Genomic DNA, 19739 nt, shown 5'->3' with positions numbered 1-19739 from the left:
CAGGAGCTGAGTTTTGATGCCAGTACTCATAGATCAGCCTGTGCCCCTCTCCTCTGGGGGCAAGTTTTGATTGTGCCTTCTTTTCTTTCCAGCTGACCTATGACTATCAGTTTGATTTTGAGGATGATCAGCACAAGATCCCCTGTCACTGTGGAGCCTGGAATTGTCGGAAATGGATGAACTAAGAAGCTTTGAGGCTACCAGGCAGGGGAGTCCCCCCACCCCCGACCTCTTCCCTGAAAGGGATGAGGGGGAAGAGAGGTAGCAGCCAGAGCCAGGACCCAGGGCTGGGGCTGCCGGCTGACCGGAGCCCCTGGAGCAAGAGGCTGGGCTAGAGGGCCCTAGGCCAAGCCCACCCTGGGCACCAGGGACAACCCTCTTCCCCGCCACCGGCCCTCAGGCTGGCATCTCTGCCCCTAGCTCCAGGAGGGGCTAGATAGAAGCAGCCATTGGGCATCTCAGGTTTGAGGGGGATATGGGCCGGGAACTACCCAGAAGGACCTGGGAGGCAGCAGGGAGGGAGGAGGATGTGTGGCTGGGCCTCACAGCCCTGCTGCTTCCACCGACCTCTCTGGCCCAATTCAAGGCTGCAAAGAGACTTGACTAAGCTTGACAATCCCAAAGGCCGGGTCCCACACCTGGCCCTGCCTGCCGGGTCCTGCCCCCATCCTCACCCCCATCCCTTTCAATCTGTCTCTGTCTCCCTCTTCTCCTCTGTGTTTCTTTCTCTCTATGGGTTGTGTTTCCTTGTTTTCCACTCTGACAAATGCAACATGAACGGGAAAGAGGCATCAAGCTGCCCAGGAGGGCAAGCTGGGCAAGCCGGGCAAGGAGACCCCGCACCCACACCTACCTCATTTAAGTGTTGGATTTTTTGCTGTTTTGAAATGTGAGACCCTCTCCAAGCCCCCTACTGCCCCAACCCTCTCCCGCACCTCACTGCCCTCTTCTGAGTGGGTAGAGCGGGGTAGGAGGAGGAAGAAAAAACAACAACAAAAAATCCATCTTTGTTTTTAATTATGGGCATGGGATGGTGGTTGAAGCAAATGGTGATGAAGATTGGGGATGACTGGCCCCTGGTTTCTCTAGAACTTCCTTCTCCATCTGGACATGGGGGCAGGAGGTGTGTGCTATACCTAGGACCAGGATATCTCCCTCCTGTTTTCCCAACCTCATCATGAGCCCATTTGCCCTCCAGCCCCTGGATGGGGTGGGTGGGGGGTGGGTGAGGGCTGTCCCTGAGTGGCATGCCCATACCCAGTGAGGCAGGGTGTGGCCCGGAGCTCCCACTTTCCCTCAGTCACCAAACTGCTGCTGGTCTGGTGGGAAGGGGTGGTGATGTGGGGATGGGGAGCTTAGTGTCAGCGCGGGGAGGGTGGGGGGTATTTATCTATTTATACATGGGATTGTACATAGTCTTGTGGGGCATGGGGGAGCCGGCTGGAGGTGAGAACCCTCCCCTCTCCCCCTACCCCCTGGGGAGAGCAAATGTAAAACTACTAATTTTTGTGCTTTATATATTCTATATAAATATATCTATTTTCTTTTTACAAAACCAGTTTATAAATGGTAGGGGGGTGTGGGGTGGACACATGGAACTCCCCTTGTGGGGGAGCCCCCTCCATTACCCAACCTACCGCCCTTTTCCTCACCCCGCACTCCCCACCCCTAGCTATGACTGCTGTAAGGTCGGGGTATAGAGAGAGGCTGGGCAATTCCCACCCTGTTGTATAGTTGGACTATGTTATAACGCACAAAAGTGAGCTGGCCCCAGGGGGAGCCAGAGGGTGATGGGTTTCCTGCCTTCTTTTCCTTCCCCTTTCTGCCCAAGCTTGTGCTGCAGTTGAACCTCTTCCTGGGGGTAGGAGTAGGTAGGGGGTGGGTGAGGTCCCAGACCCTTCTCTCTTCTCTGGTAGGGAGCCATGGGGATGAAGATGAAGCTTATATGCAGTTCTCTCCTAGGGGCTGTGGGCAAAGGGCATTTTGTAATTAATATTTTCAAGAATCAGATGTCTGGAGTGTAGGGGTGGGCTTGGTGGTGGCGAATGGGCAGGCCTGCTGAAGGGGGAGCACGGTCGCTGTTGTGATTTTAGGTTTGTTTTTGTTTTGTTTTGAATTTGGGGGATTTTGGATTGATGGGGGTAGGGAGTTTTTTGTTTTTTGTTTTTTTTAAGCTGCTTCCTCAACTGTTCAAGCTGCAAATGTTTAAGACAGTAACACCCCTACTCCTGCAGGAACCACTGTAATTAGATCAGACAGTAGGGAGACTGGGCTGCTGCCCCCAAAGCCACAGCCCTTGGATGGTCCTTTTCCAAGAGCCAAAAGGTCTAGGCTACAGCGAGGGGAGATTGGCTCCTGTGAGTCAGGCTCTGGTTGGGGCTTGGGCCCTGGGATTGGGAAAGGAACGGGGCAGACTTTGTAAGCATATGCTAGATATCCGATAGTCCTGTAGAATTTAGTGAAGAAACCTTATACAGTTTTTAATTTTTATATAAACTATAACTCAGATCCAAGCTACAAGGTTGGAATTTTGGTTGTTGGTTTTTTTTTTTTTTTTTAAGTACCCTGCCTGTATAATTGCATCAGAACCCCGCCCACCCCGTGTTTGTATTTTGGGTTGGTTTACACTTGCACATATTCAATTTTCAGTTTTTCCCCTTTACAGTCTTCTACCCTCACCTCCAGGACCCTCCCCCTTTTTAAAAAAATAAATCGCTGACAAGTGTGAATCCCGTGAAGACTTTATTTTGTGTTGTGTGTATCCTGTACAGCAAGGTTGGTCCTTCGTAACAACGGATGAAATGGTTCCCTTTTTTAAAACGCCCTCTCACCCCCCAACCCCCGTCCTTGGCATGTTTTGTATCAGCGATCATTCTGAACTGTACATAATTTATGTTTCGAGAGGCAAAGGGCAAGTTTTGGATTTTGCTTCTTCCAAGTTTGTTTTTAAACAACAAATAAAAAAAAGAACATTTTAAATACAAGCGGCTCCGTCCCGTGACCCTCGCCGTCAGCAGGACCCGTGAGGTCCGCGAGCACTCAGGGGAGGGCCGGTCCATCGCCGGAAGGGTGGGTTCCCCGCCTTCCGCCCTGGGGCTGTGTCATGACGTAGACGGAAATGGCGTCTCACTACCGGATGTGGGGCGGGGTCTGCTCCCGAGCTTCCTGAAACGGAGGAACAGAGTCGGCCCCTCTTGCGATGGAGACGGTGAGGAGCACAGGAGGGCGGCGGGGGGCGCTGTGGAGCCTGAGACCCCCAATTCTGAGACGGGGAGGGCCGGACAGAGGCTGGTGCTGCTATTTAGCTAATGAGAAGCTTCCGGGTGTCCGTCCTGTCCCGAGACTGCCCCTCCGCCCCTTCACTGGGCGCAGGTCCTAGGACTGGGCCCCGCCTGTGCATGAGTTCAGCGGTACTCTCGGCCCGAGCGAACAGTGATTTCTGGCTTTCTCCCCGGAGTCCACCTACCCCATGGCAATCTCGGGCTTCCTTTCCTCTTAGCGCTCGAGGCTTCGCTCACGTTTGCATGATGGAGGACAGTAGTGATCCGGCTTTACTGGGTGAGGGGACACCCCACCTCCACCCCCGCTTATAGGTGGTTTGACTGTGATTCCTGCAATTCCTGGCGGAAGGGACATCTGAGAAGTCTTTAATTGCATCAAGACAGGTCATATTCCTTTTGTCCGACTGAGGATTGAAGTTTCTGTGAAGCAGGGAATATTTTAGCGTTAGAGCCCCCAGTGTTCCTTGGACAAGTTTAGGTCATGTCCTCTTCTGCTTAGGCAGGCGAGCAAGTCATTCTTGGCGAGCAGGCATTGACCAATTGTGGCAAGTCCTTGTCACCTTCCCACAGATGCTGCAGGTTGCCTGCTGCATGTTTAGACCCACCTCACTCTCAGGAGCCTTCTTTCTGGAATCTTTCCCATCCACTTGTGGCTCCACAGTTTTTAACCATGAATCCTCTCTCAGACAGAGTAACTCTTCCCAGCTTGGTTTTTATCATCTACTATTGTAATTATATGAGGACTGAAAGTTCACTTTTCTTTGGATCACTTAGTTATATGCCCAGAGTAATTCTTTTTTTTTTTTTTTTGGTACCGGGGATCCAACTCAGGACCCTGCGCTTGCAAGGCAGGCGGCAGAACCACTGAGCTAAATCCCCAGCCAGAGTAATTCTTTCTCATACCCTTTCTCAGCCTGCAGAGATGTGGTGTTCCTTAGATTACAAGACAGACCAAAGTGGTAAAGTGGTATGCAATCAATCACTCAGACAATGGAATCAGTTTCTACAGAGTGAGAGAATTTTGACCAAGAATAATAGTCTGATTCCATGAATTGTATCATTTTTACTTGTATTATGGTTTTTGAAGAATTTTTACAATTTAGTCCTTATTTCTACATACTGGATTAGGTTCAAAAAAGAAGAAAAGGAAAACGTCCAATTTGAAAGTGCTAGGCCTAATTGGAGTGAGGTGAGGGCAAGCCAGAGATAGCTGTTCCTTAAGATAAACTGTGATGAGGCAACCCACTTTCCGGTCCCCCTTCTGTCTCAGAAGCTTTCTGTCTCTCAATAAATTTTTCCTACTCTTAAAAAAAAAAAATTAAAAATTAAAAAAAAAGATAAACTGTGATAAGTGCTGTCATCAAGATACAAACAAGGACCTGAAAGCATAGGAGAGGGAGAAACTACAGTGGATATATGAGAGGTCTTTGCAGATTGAGAAAGAGAATAGAAATTGGGGTGTACAGAGAATAATTGAGGAATGAGCCAATTCGGGGGTGGCTTGATGTTACTAGAGCTTTAGATTTGGGTTATGATAAAAGAAAACACTAGAAAAGTAGGTTAAGAATAGGTTGGAGATATTGCATACCAGACTGTTTTAACTTTGTTTTGTAATAAGGGGACACAGCAAAGGTTTCTGACCAAGGCAGTGAGTATGCTTTGGGAATGTTCTTACAAGATTTTCTGTCGATGAACTGAGCCACTGCAGAAAATAGTGTTCCTAGTTGCTGGAGATGAAAATCCCTTCCAAACTGAAGGTGCTTTGGTGAGAGAACTTGGTGAAACACAAAAGGTTAATTGAAGAGAAGATAAGAGTTGGGGTAGGGAGCTCAGTTTACAGAATGCTATGGAAGTGAGAGGTGAAAGCCTAAGGTTGTGAAAATGAGGAGAGAGAGATTTGAGGCATATCCAACAGCTTAGTGCCTCAAGACCTCCTTGTTAAGGAGAATAGAGGAGTTGACTACTGTTCTAGGTACCTGAGAAGATAGCGATGCAGCAAAAATAAGAAAGGGAATAATGGTAAGAATAATAGGGCTGGATATGGTAGCACATGCCTGTGATCCCAGCACTTGGGAAGTTAAGGCAGGAGAATCACTGAGTTCAAGGCCAGCCTGAACTGTGTAGCATACCAGTCTCAAAGAAAGGGAAAAGAATAATAGGATTTGAATTGGGTTTGGTGGCACATGCCTATAATCCCAGCACTTGAGCCATGAGTTTGAGGCCAGCCTAAGCTACATAGTGATTTCAAGACCAGCCTGAACTACCCTGTGTCAAAAAAAACAAAAGGGCCGAAGATTTAGCTCAGTGGTTCCACCTGCCTTGCAAGCACAAGATTCCGAGTTCCATCCCCGGAACCAAACAAAAAACAAAAGAATAATAGGATTTAGGGCCAGGGGTTTAGCTCAGTGGTTTCGCTGCATGCAAGGACCCGAATTCGATCCCCGGTACCAAAAAAAAAAAAAAAAAAAAAAAAGATAATAGGATTTGAAGAACAAATATTCTGTTTTATAGTAAAACATTTTGAGGAATCACTGTGATATCTGTGATTGCCAAACAATTGAAAATGTGGATCCTGAGTTTGGAAGAAATAGACACAGTTTGTGTCTATTAATATTTTGTACTTTTATAGTACAGTACCTTCTCAGTGCCCTAAGTTATTAACAGTAGAAAGGGGGGCCAAGGATTTAGCTCAGTGGTTTCACCGCCTGCTGTGCAAGCGCAAGGACCCGAGTTCGATCCCTGGTACCAAAAAAAAAAAAAAAAAAGTAGAAAGGGGTGGTCATAATTTCCACTTTTGTGCAGAGAAACAGGCAGATAAAATCACTCAATTGTGTCTGACTCTTGTATTGATAACTGTACCTCTATTTAGCTATATGTCTCTCTTCTCTAAAACGTAGTTTAGGTGTCCCTGTTCACATCAGTGTGCATCATTATTAAGGAATTTAAAAAATAATTGTGAATTATATACAACATTCCATGCTAGCTGGCAGGGGATATAAAGTAGAAGATAGTTATAGGTTCTAGAAATTTATAATCTGTTTAGATAGATAATGAACAAAATAACTAGCACAGTGTGGTATGTACGTATCATATGATGAGTGCTGTAATTTCTAGAAGTAGCTGTTTCTGTATTTTATATAGATTTTTGTGAGGCTATGGTATACCATGTGTGTATTTACCATGAAACAGCTCTCTTGCTTTTAAGTAATGAGGCTGTTTTCCAATAGCCTTGCCAAAAATGCCAGACCAAGCTGATAGTCTTAGCAGCCCAAGAGAAGGGAGAGAGGTAATCCACTCCCTGCTGCATTAGGGGAGGAAAGTTTAGAGCTATCCTGCCAACTTGACCCTGCCTGCCAGCCAACTTCCTAGGTTCAAGACAAGGCCTTTAACTGGATGTTACCACAGAAGTGGTACGGAAGTGAAGCATGACTTTAAGTTTGTTTAGGGTTATTACCCAGAATAAATGGAGCCAAAACTGTTGATGCCAGAGGATGAAAATTTTCATGATCCCTCCTGGGTTCCTTTTTTTTTTGGTACTGGGGATCAAACTCAGGTCGTTGTGCTTGTGGGGCAGGTGGCGGAACCACTGAGCTAAATCCCCAGCCCATGGGTTCCTAGTTAACAATGAAATTTCCAGATATTCTCACTTGAGGGAACAGAAATGGTTCTGAAAGTTTGTCTGTAATAAGAGCACTTTTCTTGAGGCCAGCCTGGGCTACATAGTGAGACCCTGTCTCAAGAAAAAAACAAAAACAACAAAACAAACAAAGCACCTTCTAATGTCAGACTGTCTTGGGAAAGGAAACTTGATAATTCAGCATCCCTGTTTGACTGACAAGGGTGCTGAGAGGACTCAAGTCTGCCATTTCAGAATGTTCATATTCTTTACCCATTTCGCATTCCAGCCTTGGCTCTCTGGCGTACAGTCAGCTACTGAGATCTCGCCAAATGTTACCCTCTTTTTTTTTTTTTGGTACTGGGGATCGAACTTGGGTCCTTGCGCTTGCACAGCAGGCGGTGAAACCACTGACCTAAATCTCTGGCCCAGTGTTACCCTCTTTTAATGTTAAGGGTTATGTCTGTGGCTCTAGTGTCCACAATTATTTGGAGTGGGGTGAAGCAATGTTACCTCTCTGGCATCCATGTTGTCCCGCCCCCCCCCCCACTCCCTGCCCCTCTGCCCTGGGAATCAAACTCAGGACCTTGCTCTTGCCAGGCAGGTGCAGTGCCCCTGAACTAACAGTCCCCCCGCCCCCTGGCATCCATGTTTTAATAAAGTCAATTTGAGTGAATCTTGTGGAGCCAGCACTGAGCTCAGGTTTTTAGCCTTTAAGACCTGTTTCATTAGGCAGTGTGGAACATGGGCTTTTGAACTAGCCAGATATATATTCAAATCCCTGCTTCACCTCTTACCAGCCATATGATCTTTTTTTTTATGATCTTGAATAGACTGCTTAATATTTTTTCTCTCCCCTCCCCGCTTCTCTTCTCTTCTCCTCCCCCTCTTTTCTCCTCTCCCTCCTTTCTGTTCTTCCCTCAGTTTTTCACTCCCTGTCTCTCTTTTTCTCTCTTCTTTCCTCTCTCCTCCCATCTTAATTGTTGGTGCCCATGTTGGTTGGAACCTGAATTAAGCTGAATCTATGTTTCTCTTGTCTTTCCAGGTCACTTCAGGTAGCTCCTCAGTTCAGGAAAATGAGCATTCTGAAGGTAAGTTTACTTTGAGGTAAACTGAAGAAAGGAAACAAAGCATGAAAACAATAGCCTGACCCTGAATTTTCAGCAGTTTTTTTGAACTCCAGTGATTCCTAGAGTTCCCTTGGGAAAACCAAAGCTGGGCAGAGTGGGACTGATTATCTTCAGTTATTAAACCAGTAGGGAGAAACTTCTGAGCTCCAAGAAAACTCCCATAGGCAACCCTGGGTTTGCTGCTTTTTTTTTTTTTTTTTGGTACTGGGGATCAAACTTGGGTCCTTGTGCTTGTGCAGCAGGCGGCGAAACCACTGAGCTAAATCCTCGGCCCTGTTTTTGCTGCTTTTTTTTATTTTGTTGTTTTCTCTCTCTCTCTCTCTCTCTCTCTCTCTCTCTCTCTCTCTCTCTCTCTCTCTCTCTCTCTCTCTCTCTCTTTGTACTGAAAATTGAACCTGCACTTTGTCACTAAGGTACATCCCATTCCTTTTAAAAATTTTTATTTTGAGACAGGATATTCCTAAGATGCCCGGGCTGGGCTAAAACTTGTTCAGCAATCCTCCTGCCTCAGCATCCTGGAGTGCTGGAATTACAGGCATTAGGCCTGGTAGCTAACCATGTGTTTTTGAAGTCCCTGGTATATTCTGAGTAGAAACAGTGCAAGTGCACTAAAGCTACTGAGTGCATACAGGATTTATGGATGAACCGAAAACTCATCTAGAAATAGAAGCACTAAGTCTAAAATTCAGGGCACAGGAAAAGACGATTCCAGTGCCCACATACTTGTTTATAATGGAATTGTCCAACCCTAGGCCATCTAGAAAGAGGCAGAAATTACAAAAAGAGGCATCTCTGGCAAAGGATTTTGGACAAGAAGATTTAGGTCTTCCATTTGTTTATGGCATTAGGAATGCACACTTTTCCAGAAGATTAAAGTGGAGGCTAAGTACAAATTTTAAGAGGTAGTTTAGGGTTAGAAATCCTAGGACATTTCATAGATCTATGAGTTCTGGGCAAGAATTTAAATTTAATTTTCATTAATTGGTATCCAGAAAAGTTAATATATAGTCATATTTTGGATTATCTGGATGACTGATCATAATTAAGTACTGCCACATGATTTCAGTCCTATTTTATGTTTCTGAGTCTATTCGCATTAGCACCAAGGCAGGAGTTAGAAAATTATCTACAAGAGGGGGCTGGGGATTTAGCTCAGTGATTCTGGTGCCTGCCTTGCAAGTGGAAGGTCCTGAGTTTGATCCCCAGTACCCAAGAAAGAAAAAGAAAAAGAAAATTATCTACACAGACCAAGCAGAGTGAGATGGACTAAAAAATAACGGTACTGGGCCGGGGATTTAGCTCAGTGGTTCTGGTGCCTGCCTCGCAAGCTGAGGGGACCTGAGTTCGGTCCCTGTTACCAAAAAATAAATAAATAAATAAAAAATAACAGTACTGTAAAAACCAGTAGATCTCATGTTGCGTGTAAAAGGAGGCAGCAAGAATCCACACCTGGTCAGTTGAGACTATTTTTAAATGTGCGTTTCTAGTCTTAACAATTTCTCATAAATTTATAGTTTAATTGAAGAAAAAGACCTATTTTTGCCAGATCTTTTGATTTTAAAAAGAAACTAGGAATTTGGATTTTTATGTAAATCTCCAAATTTTTTAAATTTAGCAACTGATTTACATTATTGTTAAAACATTGGGCAAGTTGGGGTTGGGGATTTAGCTCAGTGGCTCTGCCGCCTGCCCCACAAGCACAAGGACCTGAGTTCAATCCCCAGTACCGGTACCAAAAAAAAAAAAAAAATTGGGCAAGCCAAATTCAATATTTGTGTGGACCTGTGACCTAAAATGTTAGTACAGTCTCATCCCTCAATTGTCACATGGCTCCAAGCTCTAACTCCATTACTCAAAAAGCAAAGTTAAAAAAAAATCTGTTTGTTGTTTATAACTTTGCTTGATAGTTGAACCAAAAATTCAATTTGAGAAAACCTATACAGGCAGAGAATGGTATGATTTGAATCCTCCTTTAAACCAAGAATTAGCAAACATATAAATAAAGTGACAAATCAGGCCAGGGATGTAGCTCAGTGGTGCCACACCTGCCTGGCAAGTGCAAGGTCCTGAATTCGATCCCCAGTACCAGGAAAAAAAAAAAAAGTAAAAAAGTGAAAAATCATGATCCAGACTGCCCCTCTTCTCCACATAAACAAAAAAAAAGCAAAAAAAGCAGCTAAGGGAAAAGTCAATGCACAGACAAGAGAGCTTTCATAGTATAATTAATATATAATCAGGTAGGGCCAGGGATGTAGTTCAGTGGTGCCACACCTACCTGGCAAGTGCAAGATCCTGAGTTCGATCCCCAGTACCCAAAAAAAAGAAAAAAGAAAAAAAATATATATATATATATATGTACACACACTCAGGTAAAAGAACATATTTCCATCAAGAAACAAGTACAAGAAATAATTTATTTTTTAAAAAAAGAATTTTCAGGAGGATATAAGAAAATGGAAAGACATCCCTTGTTCCTGGGTAGGAAGAATCAATATAGTGAAAATGGCCATACTTCCAAAACTACTATATAGATTTAATGCAATGCCAATTGAAATTCCATCAGTATATTTCACAGAACTAGAGAAAACAATCCAAAAATTCATTTGGAACCAGAAGAGACCTAGAATAGCAAAAGCAATTCTAGGCAACAGAGACATGGCTGGGGGTATCACAATCCCCAACTTAAAACTATACTACAGAGCTACTGTGATTAAAAAAACAGCGTGGTACTGGCAAAGAAACAGACCTGAGGATCCGTGGAATAGATTAGAAGATGCAGAAACAACTTCAGACATACTCAGCCACCACATCTTTGACAAAGGGGCCAACCACCCTCATTGAAGGAAAGATAGCCTATTTAATAAATGGTGTTGGAAAAACTGGATTTCAGCCTGCCAGAGATTAAAACTAGACCCATACCTATCACCATGCACTAAACTAAGATCAAAGTGGATTTAAAGATCTAAATATTAAGACAGAAACAGTAAATTTGCTGGAAGATAAGTTAGGTAGAACTCTTGAAGACATTGGCATAGGAAAAGACTTTATGAACAAAACCTCAGTAGCACGGGAACTAGCACAAAGAATCAACAACTGGGATCTCATCTTATTAAAAACCTGCACTGCAAGAGAAACCACCAACAGAGCTGAGAGACAACCTACAATGTGGGAAAAAACATTCAGCAGCTGCACCTTAGACAAAGGACTACCATCTCGAATATATAAAGAATAGGGCCGGGGATTTAGCTCAGTGGTTCCACCGCCTGCCTTGCAAGCGCAAGGACCCAAGTTCGATCCCCAGTACCAAAAAAAAAAAAAGAATATATAAAGAATTAAAAAAAATCAGACCCCCCAGATTCAAAAACCCAATTCAAATATGGGCATCTGAAATGAATGGACATTTCTCAGACAAAGAAGTAAAAGCAGCAAATAAATATATGAAAAAACTTTTCAACATCACTGGTTATTCAAGAGATGCAGATAAAAACAACACTGAGATTCCATCTCACCCCAGAAAGAATGGCTGCTATCAAGAAATCATCCAATAACAAATGCTGGCGGGGTGTGGGGAGAAAGGAACCCTTCTCCATTGTTGGTGGGAGTGCAGACTGGTGCAACTACTGTGGAAATCAGTATGGAGATTCCTCAAAGAACTAGGCTTAGGGCCGGGGATTTAGCTCAGTGGTTCCTGCACCTGCCTCGCAAGCCCAAGGTCCCGAGTTCGATCCCCGGTACCAAAAAAAAAGAACTAGGCTTAGAGGTCCCATTTGACCCAGCTATCCACCTGCTGGGTATCTTCCCAAAAGAATTTAAAAAATCATACCACAGTGATATATGTGCACCCATGGTTATAGTGACACAGTTTGTAATAGCTAAAGCTTAGAAACAACTCAAGTGCCCATCAACTGGAGACTGGATAAAGAAGATGTGGTTTTTTTAATAAAATGGAGCACTACTCAGCCATAAAGAACAAGAAACTAGAGACATTTATAGCTAAATGGATGCATATTGAGGCCATACTCTTAAGTGATATAAACAGGACACACACGTGTAAATACCGAATAGTTTCTCTAGTGTGAGAAACTGAAAGTGTAATTAAGGATTAAAATGAGTAAAACAAATAATGGATAATCTGAAATAGGAAGAAAAGGTTCAAAGGGGTAGGTGTGGCAAGAGGGGAAGGGGAGAGATCAGGTTACAGGCTGGATTCTGGAAAGAATCCATATATAGATTGTGTTTATAACTATAGGAAGAGATGTAGATAGAGACTAGGCTGGAGCTCATCAGTGGGTTGGGAAGGAAGAGTCACTGAGATCAAAGGAGAGAAGGGTGTGTTTCCAGAAGAAGCACATACAACTATGTATAATACACAGTACTTGCTAGTGTGATAAATGGCTGTTACTGTTTTATGTACTTATCATAACATGCTGTGCTTTTCATCCTTTAGAGCATAATCCTACTTATATAAAAGAGTTTACTGTAAAACAGTGTGCTGCCATGCCAGTGGTAGCCTCATGTGTCTCGTGTTTAACTGTGTATTTGGATAATATCAAGGGGCCTTCCCAGATGACTGATGTATACCTTCTCAGTTTGCACTTAGGAATTGGCACTCTGTGTGGTACTTTGCAATACACATGGATGAAATTGCCTAATAACATATTTCTCAGATTATATTTCCATCATGTATCACATGACTGTATTGAAATTTAAATTAAAAAAAAAATTTGGCCTATGTGGAGTCTACTAATTAGAATTTTTTCTCCGTACCGCTGTTTGTTCAATATTAGTTTTGAAAATCTTTCTAAAACAAATCACATCTTCTGATGTCTTGTTAATGCTTGAGGTGTTTTTTAAAAAATTATATGGAAAAATGTTTAAGTACTTTTCAGTTTTGCTTTGGTTGAGTTCTCTTATATTTGAATATTATTATAGTTTTTTTTCCCCTTGCATTGTTTTTATTTGAATAATTTTAATTTTTGTATATGTGTGTGTTTAGTGAATGATAATAAAGTTATACATTATTTAAAAAAGTTTTCAGAAATCAAAAAAGGAGCTCTTAGAAATTAAGTGTGTAAAAAATTTATCTTGTAAAAAAAAAAGAAATTAAGTGTGTAATAACAAAAACTTAAACCCAATGTTTTTGTTTTTTTTTTAGGCAGGCTCTCTCCCTTTGTAGTTCAGGCTGTCCCTGAACTCACTATGTAGCCTAGGCTGGCCTCGAACTCAGTGATCCGCCTGCCTCAGCCTCCCGAGTGCTGGGATTACAGGCCTGTACCACCATGGCCGGCAACCCAGTAGATTTGGAAAAATTGGGTGAGGCTCTCCCAGAAAGTAGAGTTTAAACATCATCAAAGAACCAGAAAATAGGAGAGAAAAAATATTTTAAATACAACAGCCAGGCATGTGGTGTTGCACACTTGAAATCCCAGCACTCAGAAGCTGAGGCAGAAAGATCTCTGAAAGTTCAAGGCCAGCCTGGGCTACATTGTGAGTTCAAGGGTGGCCTGAACTACATAGTGAGACCCTGTCTCAAAACAACCACAAAGCCAGACATGGTGACACAAACCTATGATCTCAGCACTCTGAGGCTGAGGTAGGAAGACACAAGTTTGAGTATACCCTAGGTTACTTAGTAATTTAGACCCTGTCTCAAAATAAAAAAATAGGGCCAGGGATTTAGCTCAGTGGTTCCGCCACCTGCCTCGCAAGCGCAAGGTTCCAAGTTCGATCCCCGGTACCAAAAAAACCAAAAACATCAAAATAAAATAGGGTTGAGGATATAGTTCAGCATGAAGACCCTGGGTTGAATCTCTAGTATTGCCACACAAAACAAACCCAGTCCACAGAAACCCAAACAAACATGAAAAGGTCAGTCTAGGAGGTCTACTATCTAAATAATAAGGGTTACAGAAGAAGAAAAGTGTCAACGTAGAAGGAAGTAATCAAGGCAGAAATTCAAGAATATTTCTTGGAACTGAAAGACATTAGTTTTCATATTGAAAGAACCCACTGAATATTCAGTACAATGGATGCACCTGACTCTCCTAAAGCATCTTGAGATTTCAGAACACTAGAAACAAAGAGAGAAGGATCCTGTGAGTTTCCAGAAAAGAAAAAGCAAGTCAAAAAGAATCTGAACTGCCTGGGACTCCCAACAATACCAGCAGCTAACAGGCAATGAAGCAAAGCCTTCAGCATTCTGCAGGAAAATAAACTCCAACCTAGAATTCTTTATCCAGTCAAATTCTAAATCAAGGAAGGCTGGGGATTTAGCTCAGTGGTTCTGCCACCTGCCTCACAAGGGCAAGGATCTGAGTTTGATCCCCAGTACCCCCCAAAAAAAAAAAAAAAAATTCTAAAGGAAGGATGAGGGTAGAATAAAGATATCTACAGGCTTCAAGATCTCCAAACACTTACCTCCCATGTATCCTTTCTCAGGATGTGCTCCACCAAAACAGAAATAACCAAAAAAGATGAAAATATGTGATATAGGAAACAGGAGTGCCAGTAGAGATGTGAGAGGGACCCTTGAACAGTGATGGAGGAAGGTCTCAGAATGGCAGCATTGCACACGAGGCAAACCAGATTGGAGCAGGTCAGGAGGCTCCAGCGAGGCTTCTTTGGTAGTTTAAATTGATAGGATATGAAATTTAAAGGGCCAGGGATTTAGCTCAGTGACACTGCTCCTGCCTAGGAAGTGCAAGGTCCTGAGTTCGATCTCTGGTACTGGAAAAAAAAAAGAAATTTAACACATTCATGACAGGCAGCTTGTAGCACCTGATGGGACTGTCTTGCATATGCCACTGTTGGTTCAAGCTGGTGGGAACATGTTAAATAATTGGTGAAGAGTCTGGGAGTTGACTTAGTCATAAGTACTATACATAGAAATCTAAGCCAACAAAAGGAAAAGACCATTATTAACTCCAGGAAAAACAGTTACAAAAGAAGGGAAAAAAATAAGAATTTACTATTTGGTTTAGCTTTGATAATCAGTATTTAGCCAAATTGGTGTAAGTATTGGTATAACCAATATTAACGTTTAACTCCTGGAAGAATGGGAGTGAGGAAGGTGAGAAGTGGATGGTTGTGATGGGATTCGGGTAGGAAAGAGAACTAAAAATTCTCATCTTCCTTCTTAGGAAAATAGATGTGGATCAAAATGAAAAAAAAAAGCAAGTAGCAATGCAAGCATCCAATGTAATGACACAGAAATAAACCAAAATAATCAGCTAAAAGAAGTCAATGTGCTCATCTCTGGAGTGGGGTAGAACAGGGAGATGGGTTTGAAGCATTCTTGCCACTTACTAATGATGTGACCTTGAGCAGTGTATTTAACTGCTGTACAAATGTTTTCTCATCTGAAACATCAGGACAATACTTACTTTATAGATACAGTGTAAGGATTTGAAGCCAGGCCTGATGGCACAAGCCTGTAATCCCAGCACTTCAGAGGCTGAGGCAGGAGGATTGCTGAGAGTTCAAGGCCAGCCTGGTCTACATACTGAGTTCAAGGCCAGCCTGATCTATGTAGCAAGACTGTTTCAAAAAAACAAACAAAAAATTTCTTTTAAATAAATAATGTAATATTTTAAAGTACAGATAGCCTAGTACATAGCACATTCAGGCTGTTATTTGGGGGCAGGTTGTTTTCTAGTTTAGAGCAAACAATGAAAATCACAGGAATGGCTAGGTACGGTGGCACACATCTATAATCCCAGCTGCTGGGGAGACTGAGGGAGAGGATTGCAAGTTGGAGGCCATCCTGGACAATTTAGCAAGACCTTGTCTCGAAATAAAAAAATATAAAGGGCCAGGGATGTAGGTTGGTGGAAGAGTGCTTGCCTAACATTTGTGAAGCTTTGGGTTCAATCCCTAGTACCAAAAATAAAAAAATTTTTTTAAATCACAGGAATGGAGCTAAGCTAATCGGGCTTTCCAATTTGTCTAGAGCAGGTGGATTGACTGCTTATTCACCAGGTGATCCTAGAATGGACCCGTAGGGTATTTTGGGCCAGGTTGATCACTGGGCTCCAATTACTATTCAAGAAATGGCCCAGCTCATATCATGACTTTCCTACCTGCAGGTCTTAGAAGAAGTTTAAGAAACTTACTTGATATTTCATCTTCGTTGAGAAAAGACAAGTGGAAAAAAATGCTAGATATGTGGAAGGAAAAACGTGAACTAAAGATGACAAACTTTTAGACTAGCACTGGTTAATCAGAGATATTTTAGACTTTGTTTTAATCAGCCTTCTATTATTATTATTATTATTATTTGGTACTGGGGATCGAACTCGGGTCCTTGCACTTTCGAGGCAGGCGGTGGAACCACTGAACTAGATCCCTGGCCCTAATCAGCCTTCTTTTACCTCAGGTGCCAATAAATACAGTCTTACATGGAGGTAGGCATTGGTTGAAATAGTTTTAAGGGGTTTATCCAGATTTTGTGAGAACAGTAGGAACAAAACAGAAGAGGGGGCCTTATTAAAAACATGTTCTAAATATTTGTGAAACTAGAACACTGTTTTCTCTTTTTTGATTGGGAGTTGTTACATGGAAGAAAGCTACTAACTATCCCACCCCATGCAGAGACCCCAGAATCCAACAATAGTGTATATACTTCCTTCATGAAGTCTCATCGCTGCTATGACCTGATTCCCACCAGCTCCAAATTGGTTGTATTTGATACTTCCCTACAGGTGAGTGGAATCTTCTTTTCCCTTCCCACTTCCTAGGAGCCTCTGGTTCAGTACCTCTCATCCCATCTCATCCCAAGGATAGCAGCTTCATCCTTTTATGGGGTTAGTCTCACATTTTCAGCAGCATACCAACCCCTCTTTCTTACAGTCCTGCCCTCTGAATTTCCCTTTATGATTGTGACTTTCTTGCCTGCAGGTGAAGAAAGCTTTCTTTGCTTTGGTGACTAATGGTGTCCGTGCTGCCCCTTTGTGGGACAGTAAGAAGCAAAGTTTTGTGGGTAAGCACAGGTTTCTAGATCAGTATTATTGGCATCTTGTTCTGGGCAGGGAGAGAAGCTTTGGAAAGTGCTGAGAGTTCTTGTCTTGGCCTCTAGGCATGCTGACCATCACCGATTTCATCAATATTCTACACCGTTACTATAAGTCAGCCTTGGTAAGAAGCCTTAGCTGCCCCCCCCCAAATAAAAACCATGTTCCCTGCCAAAGTCCTTTATTCCCAGGCAAACCACAAGGATAAATGAAGCAAGATCAGGTCTCAAATTCTGTTGCTTCTTCTTCCAGGTACAGATCTATGAGCTAGAAGAACACAAAATAGAAACTTGGAGAGGTATGTGGAGAATTTGGGGTTGTAAAAACATGCAGGGATGGAGGAGTTCCTGGAAAATGCCTTTCCACAGCAGTATTCTGTGAACTGCCCATTTTTCCTTCAGAGGTATACCTACAGGACTCCTTTAAGCCACTTGTCTGCATTTCTCCTAATGCCAGGTGAGTTCACCTATCCACTTATCCAAAAAAGAGAACAGCCTTGTTAGCATAGCTAAAACCCCAAACACCCAAAGCTCCAAGGAAAGGAGCAGAAGAGAGAAAAGATGTTTTTCCCAATACTCACTCACTTGCTCTTTAAGTCTTTTCTGAACACCATCCCCTCTCTCAGCATCAGTTTTCTAAACAGTCTAAGGAACTTACCTATGGAATTTACCATTATCCCCCACTTTCTCACAGCTTGTTTGATGCTGTCTCTTCCTTAATTCAAAACAAGATCCACAGGCTGCCAGTTATTGACCCAGAATCAGGCAACACCTTGTACATCCTTACTCACAAGCGTATTCTCAAGTTCCTCAAATTGTTTGTAAGTTCTCCTCAACCCACTTCTTATTTCTTATGTAGTGGGTTGGAAAGTTCTTCAAGGGTAGTTTGAAGACCTTAAAAGCTAAGCTAGTGGTTCTTTTCTCAGATCACTGAGTTCCCCAAGCCAGAGTTCATGTCTAAGTCTCTGGAAGAGCTACAGATTGGCACCTATGCCAATATTGCGATGGTCCGGACTACCACCCCCGTCTACGTGGCTCTGGGCATCTTTGTACAGCACCGAGTCTCAGCACTGCCAGTGGTGGATGAGAAAGGTGAGAAATTAGAAAGGAGAGGGGGAGGGCTCCAGGGGTCAGGTTGCTCTGGGAAAATCTGCTTTCACCTCAGCTCAGCCTGGAGGGCAATTCTGTGGGTAGGGGGAGTCTTGGAGGCCAGATCCCTTTGCTGAGCTGCCTCTGTCTCCCCCTAGGGCGCGTGGTGGACATCTACTCCAAGTTTGATGTTATCGTGAGTGATTCGTAAGGGCTGGGAAGTAAGGAAGGGCGGTGGGGGGGGGGGTTGAGTGTGGAGAGGGAGAAGGGAGTCTCTTCTGTGACCTAAGGGTTTTGGAAAGTTCCAGGCTTTCAAATCCTATTGGAAAAGGAATTGAATGAGCTGGCTGTGGCTTGTGGGCGTGGCTGACAATTGCCCTAAATCTTTCTGGTGAGCTTGGGTGGGTCCTGAACTTGGGGGCTGGCTCCCTTGCTTCCCTGCAAGCCCTTCCTCTCTCTCCCCAGAATTTGGCAGCGGAAAAGACCTACAACAACCTAGACTTATCTGTGACCAAAGCCCTCCAGCATCGATCACACTACTTTGAGGGTGTTCTCAAGTGCTACTTGCATGAGACTCTGGAGACTATAATCAACAGGCTGGTGGAGGCAGAGGTAGGGACCAGCCTCGAAGAGCTGGGGATGGGCTTGAAAGGGCTATGGGCTGAGGGCTTACTCTTACCAAGGCTGGCACTAAACATCCCTTCTCCCTGTTGCTCTGTGCCAGGTTCACCGACTGGTAGTGGTGGATGAGAATGATGTGGTCAAGGGCATTGTGTCACTGTCTGACATCCTGCAGGCTCTGGTGCTCACAGGTGGAGAGAAGAAGCCCTGAGCAGGGGGATGGGATCAAGGCAGCATCGGGACATGGCCCATTCACCACCTCATGGAAGCTCTGGGAAGCAGATGAAACCCTGGGAGAATTGAGCTGACGCTTTCCCTGTGCAGGAAGCCCCACCCTCTCTGCAGAAGATGGGAGACATGAGGAAAAGGAGAAAGAAGTTTAGCTGCCCCTTCCCTCACACACGTAGAGAACTTTCAGCTAGCCAGTCCTGGCCTGTCCTTAGGCCTAATCCCCTTTAGGGTGAAACGGGCTCTGCTCCCCAGGCAAATTCTGATCTCTAAGAGATCCCTAGACCTCACCCTGCCTCTGCTTTTGCCTCTGTCCTGACTCTGCCGTAAGATAACAGCACAACAAATTTGTCATAAAGATATTTTTATTCTTCCTGTTCATGCTGTATGGAGGAGGCTGAGTCCATTTAGTGGCATCTCTTGCCCTCACTTGAGTGAGGAGGCTTGTGGGGAGGACAGCCTTTGGGTCCCTGTGCTGTGTGCATATGAAGCGAGATGGTTAGGTGGAGGAGCAGGGCAAAGTGGTTCGCCAAGGTTATTTTTATGGCAAATCTAATTAAATGACAACAGTCTCATCATGGTGTTACAGTATTTGATTTTTATAGCTGATAGACACAATTTCTTCAGCCTTTCTAATTCACATGGCTTCTTCATCATACATACATAGCTGTATGTATACATATATAACAAGGTATCGAGTATCATTCTTACAGTTTTACTAGTACGGGTTGAATATCCTTTATGAAAAGTATTTAGAACCATAAGTG

At 43.6% G+C, this 19739-nt stretch overlaps 2 protein-coding genes across 17 annotated transcripts in view; both read left to right on the top strand.

Annotated features, from left to right (window-relative positions):
* The window catches only part of Kmt2d (lysine methyltransferase 2D), a 40491-nt gene extending 37762 nt beyond the window's left edge, over window positions 1–2729 (top strand). For all 12 annotated transcript variants that reach the window (XM_013079020.3, XM_013079016.3, XM_013079017.3 and 9 more), the window contains one exon: window positions 93–2729. In XM_013079020.3, the coding sequence (XP_012934474.2) occupies window positions 93–185 (93 nt within the window). In that variant the 3' untranslated portion in view covers window positions 186–2729. The remainder of the gene's footprint in view (window positions 1–92) is intronic.
* A 369-nt stretch (window positions 2730–3098) lies between these two features.
* Prkag1 (protein kinase AMP-activated non-catalytic subunit gamma 1) lies at window positions 3099–19547 on the top strand. Of its 5 annotated transcripts, none has more exons than XM_087200049.1 (12): window positions 3099–3208; window positions 7943–7988; window positions 16763–16828; window positions 16923–17004; window positions 17101–17159; window positions 17288–17333; window positions 17437–17491; window positions 17729–17855; window positions 17961–18126; window positions 18282–18319; window positions 18589–18735; window positions 18848–19547. In XM_087200049.1, exons 2-12 carry the CDS (start codon window positions 7974–7976, stop codon window positions 18953–18955), a joined length of 909 nt encoding a protein of 302 aa, XP_087056175.1. In that variant the 5' UTR covers window positions 3099–3208; window positions 7943–7973; the 3' UTR covers window positions 18956–19547. The 5 variants fall into 5 exon arrangements, with proteins under 5 accessions (XP_087056175.1, XP_087056174.1, XP_087056173.1 ...); XM_087200048.1 differs by lacking the exon at window positions 16763–16828 and adding an exon at window positions 16617–16726; XM_087200047.1 differs by lacking the exon at window positions 16763–16828 and adding an exon at window positions 16574–16726.
* Window positions 19548–19739: the final 192 nt, after the last annotated feature.

Source organism: Heterocephalus glaber, unplaced genomic scaffold, assembly GCF_053883595.1.
Source record: "Heterocephalus glaber isolate CG9 unplaced genomic scaffold, H.glaber_assembly_v1.0 deba00001733, whole genome shotgun sequence".
Taxonomy (NCBI): domain Eukaryota; kingdom Metazoa; phylum Chordata; class Mammalia; order Rodentia; family Bathyergidae; genus Heterocephalus; species Heterocephalus glaber.
This window is presented reverse-complemented; position numbering and strand designations above follow the sequence as displayed.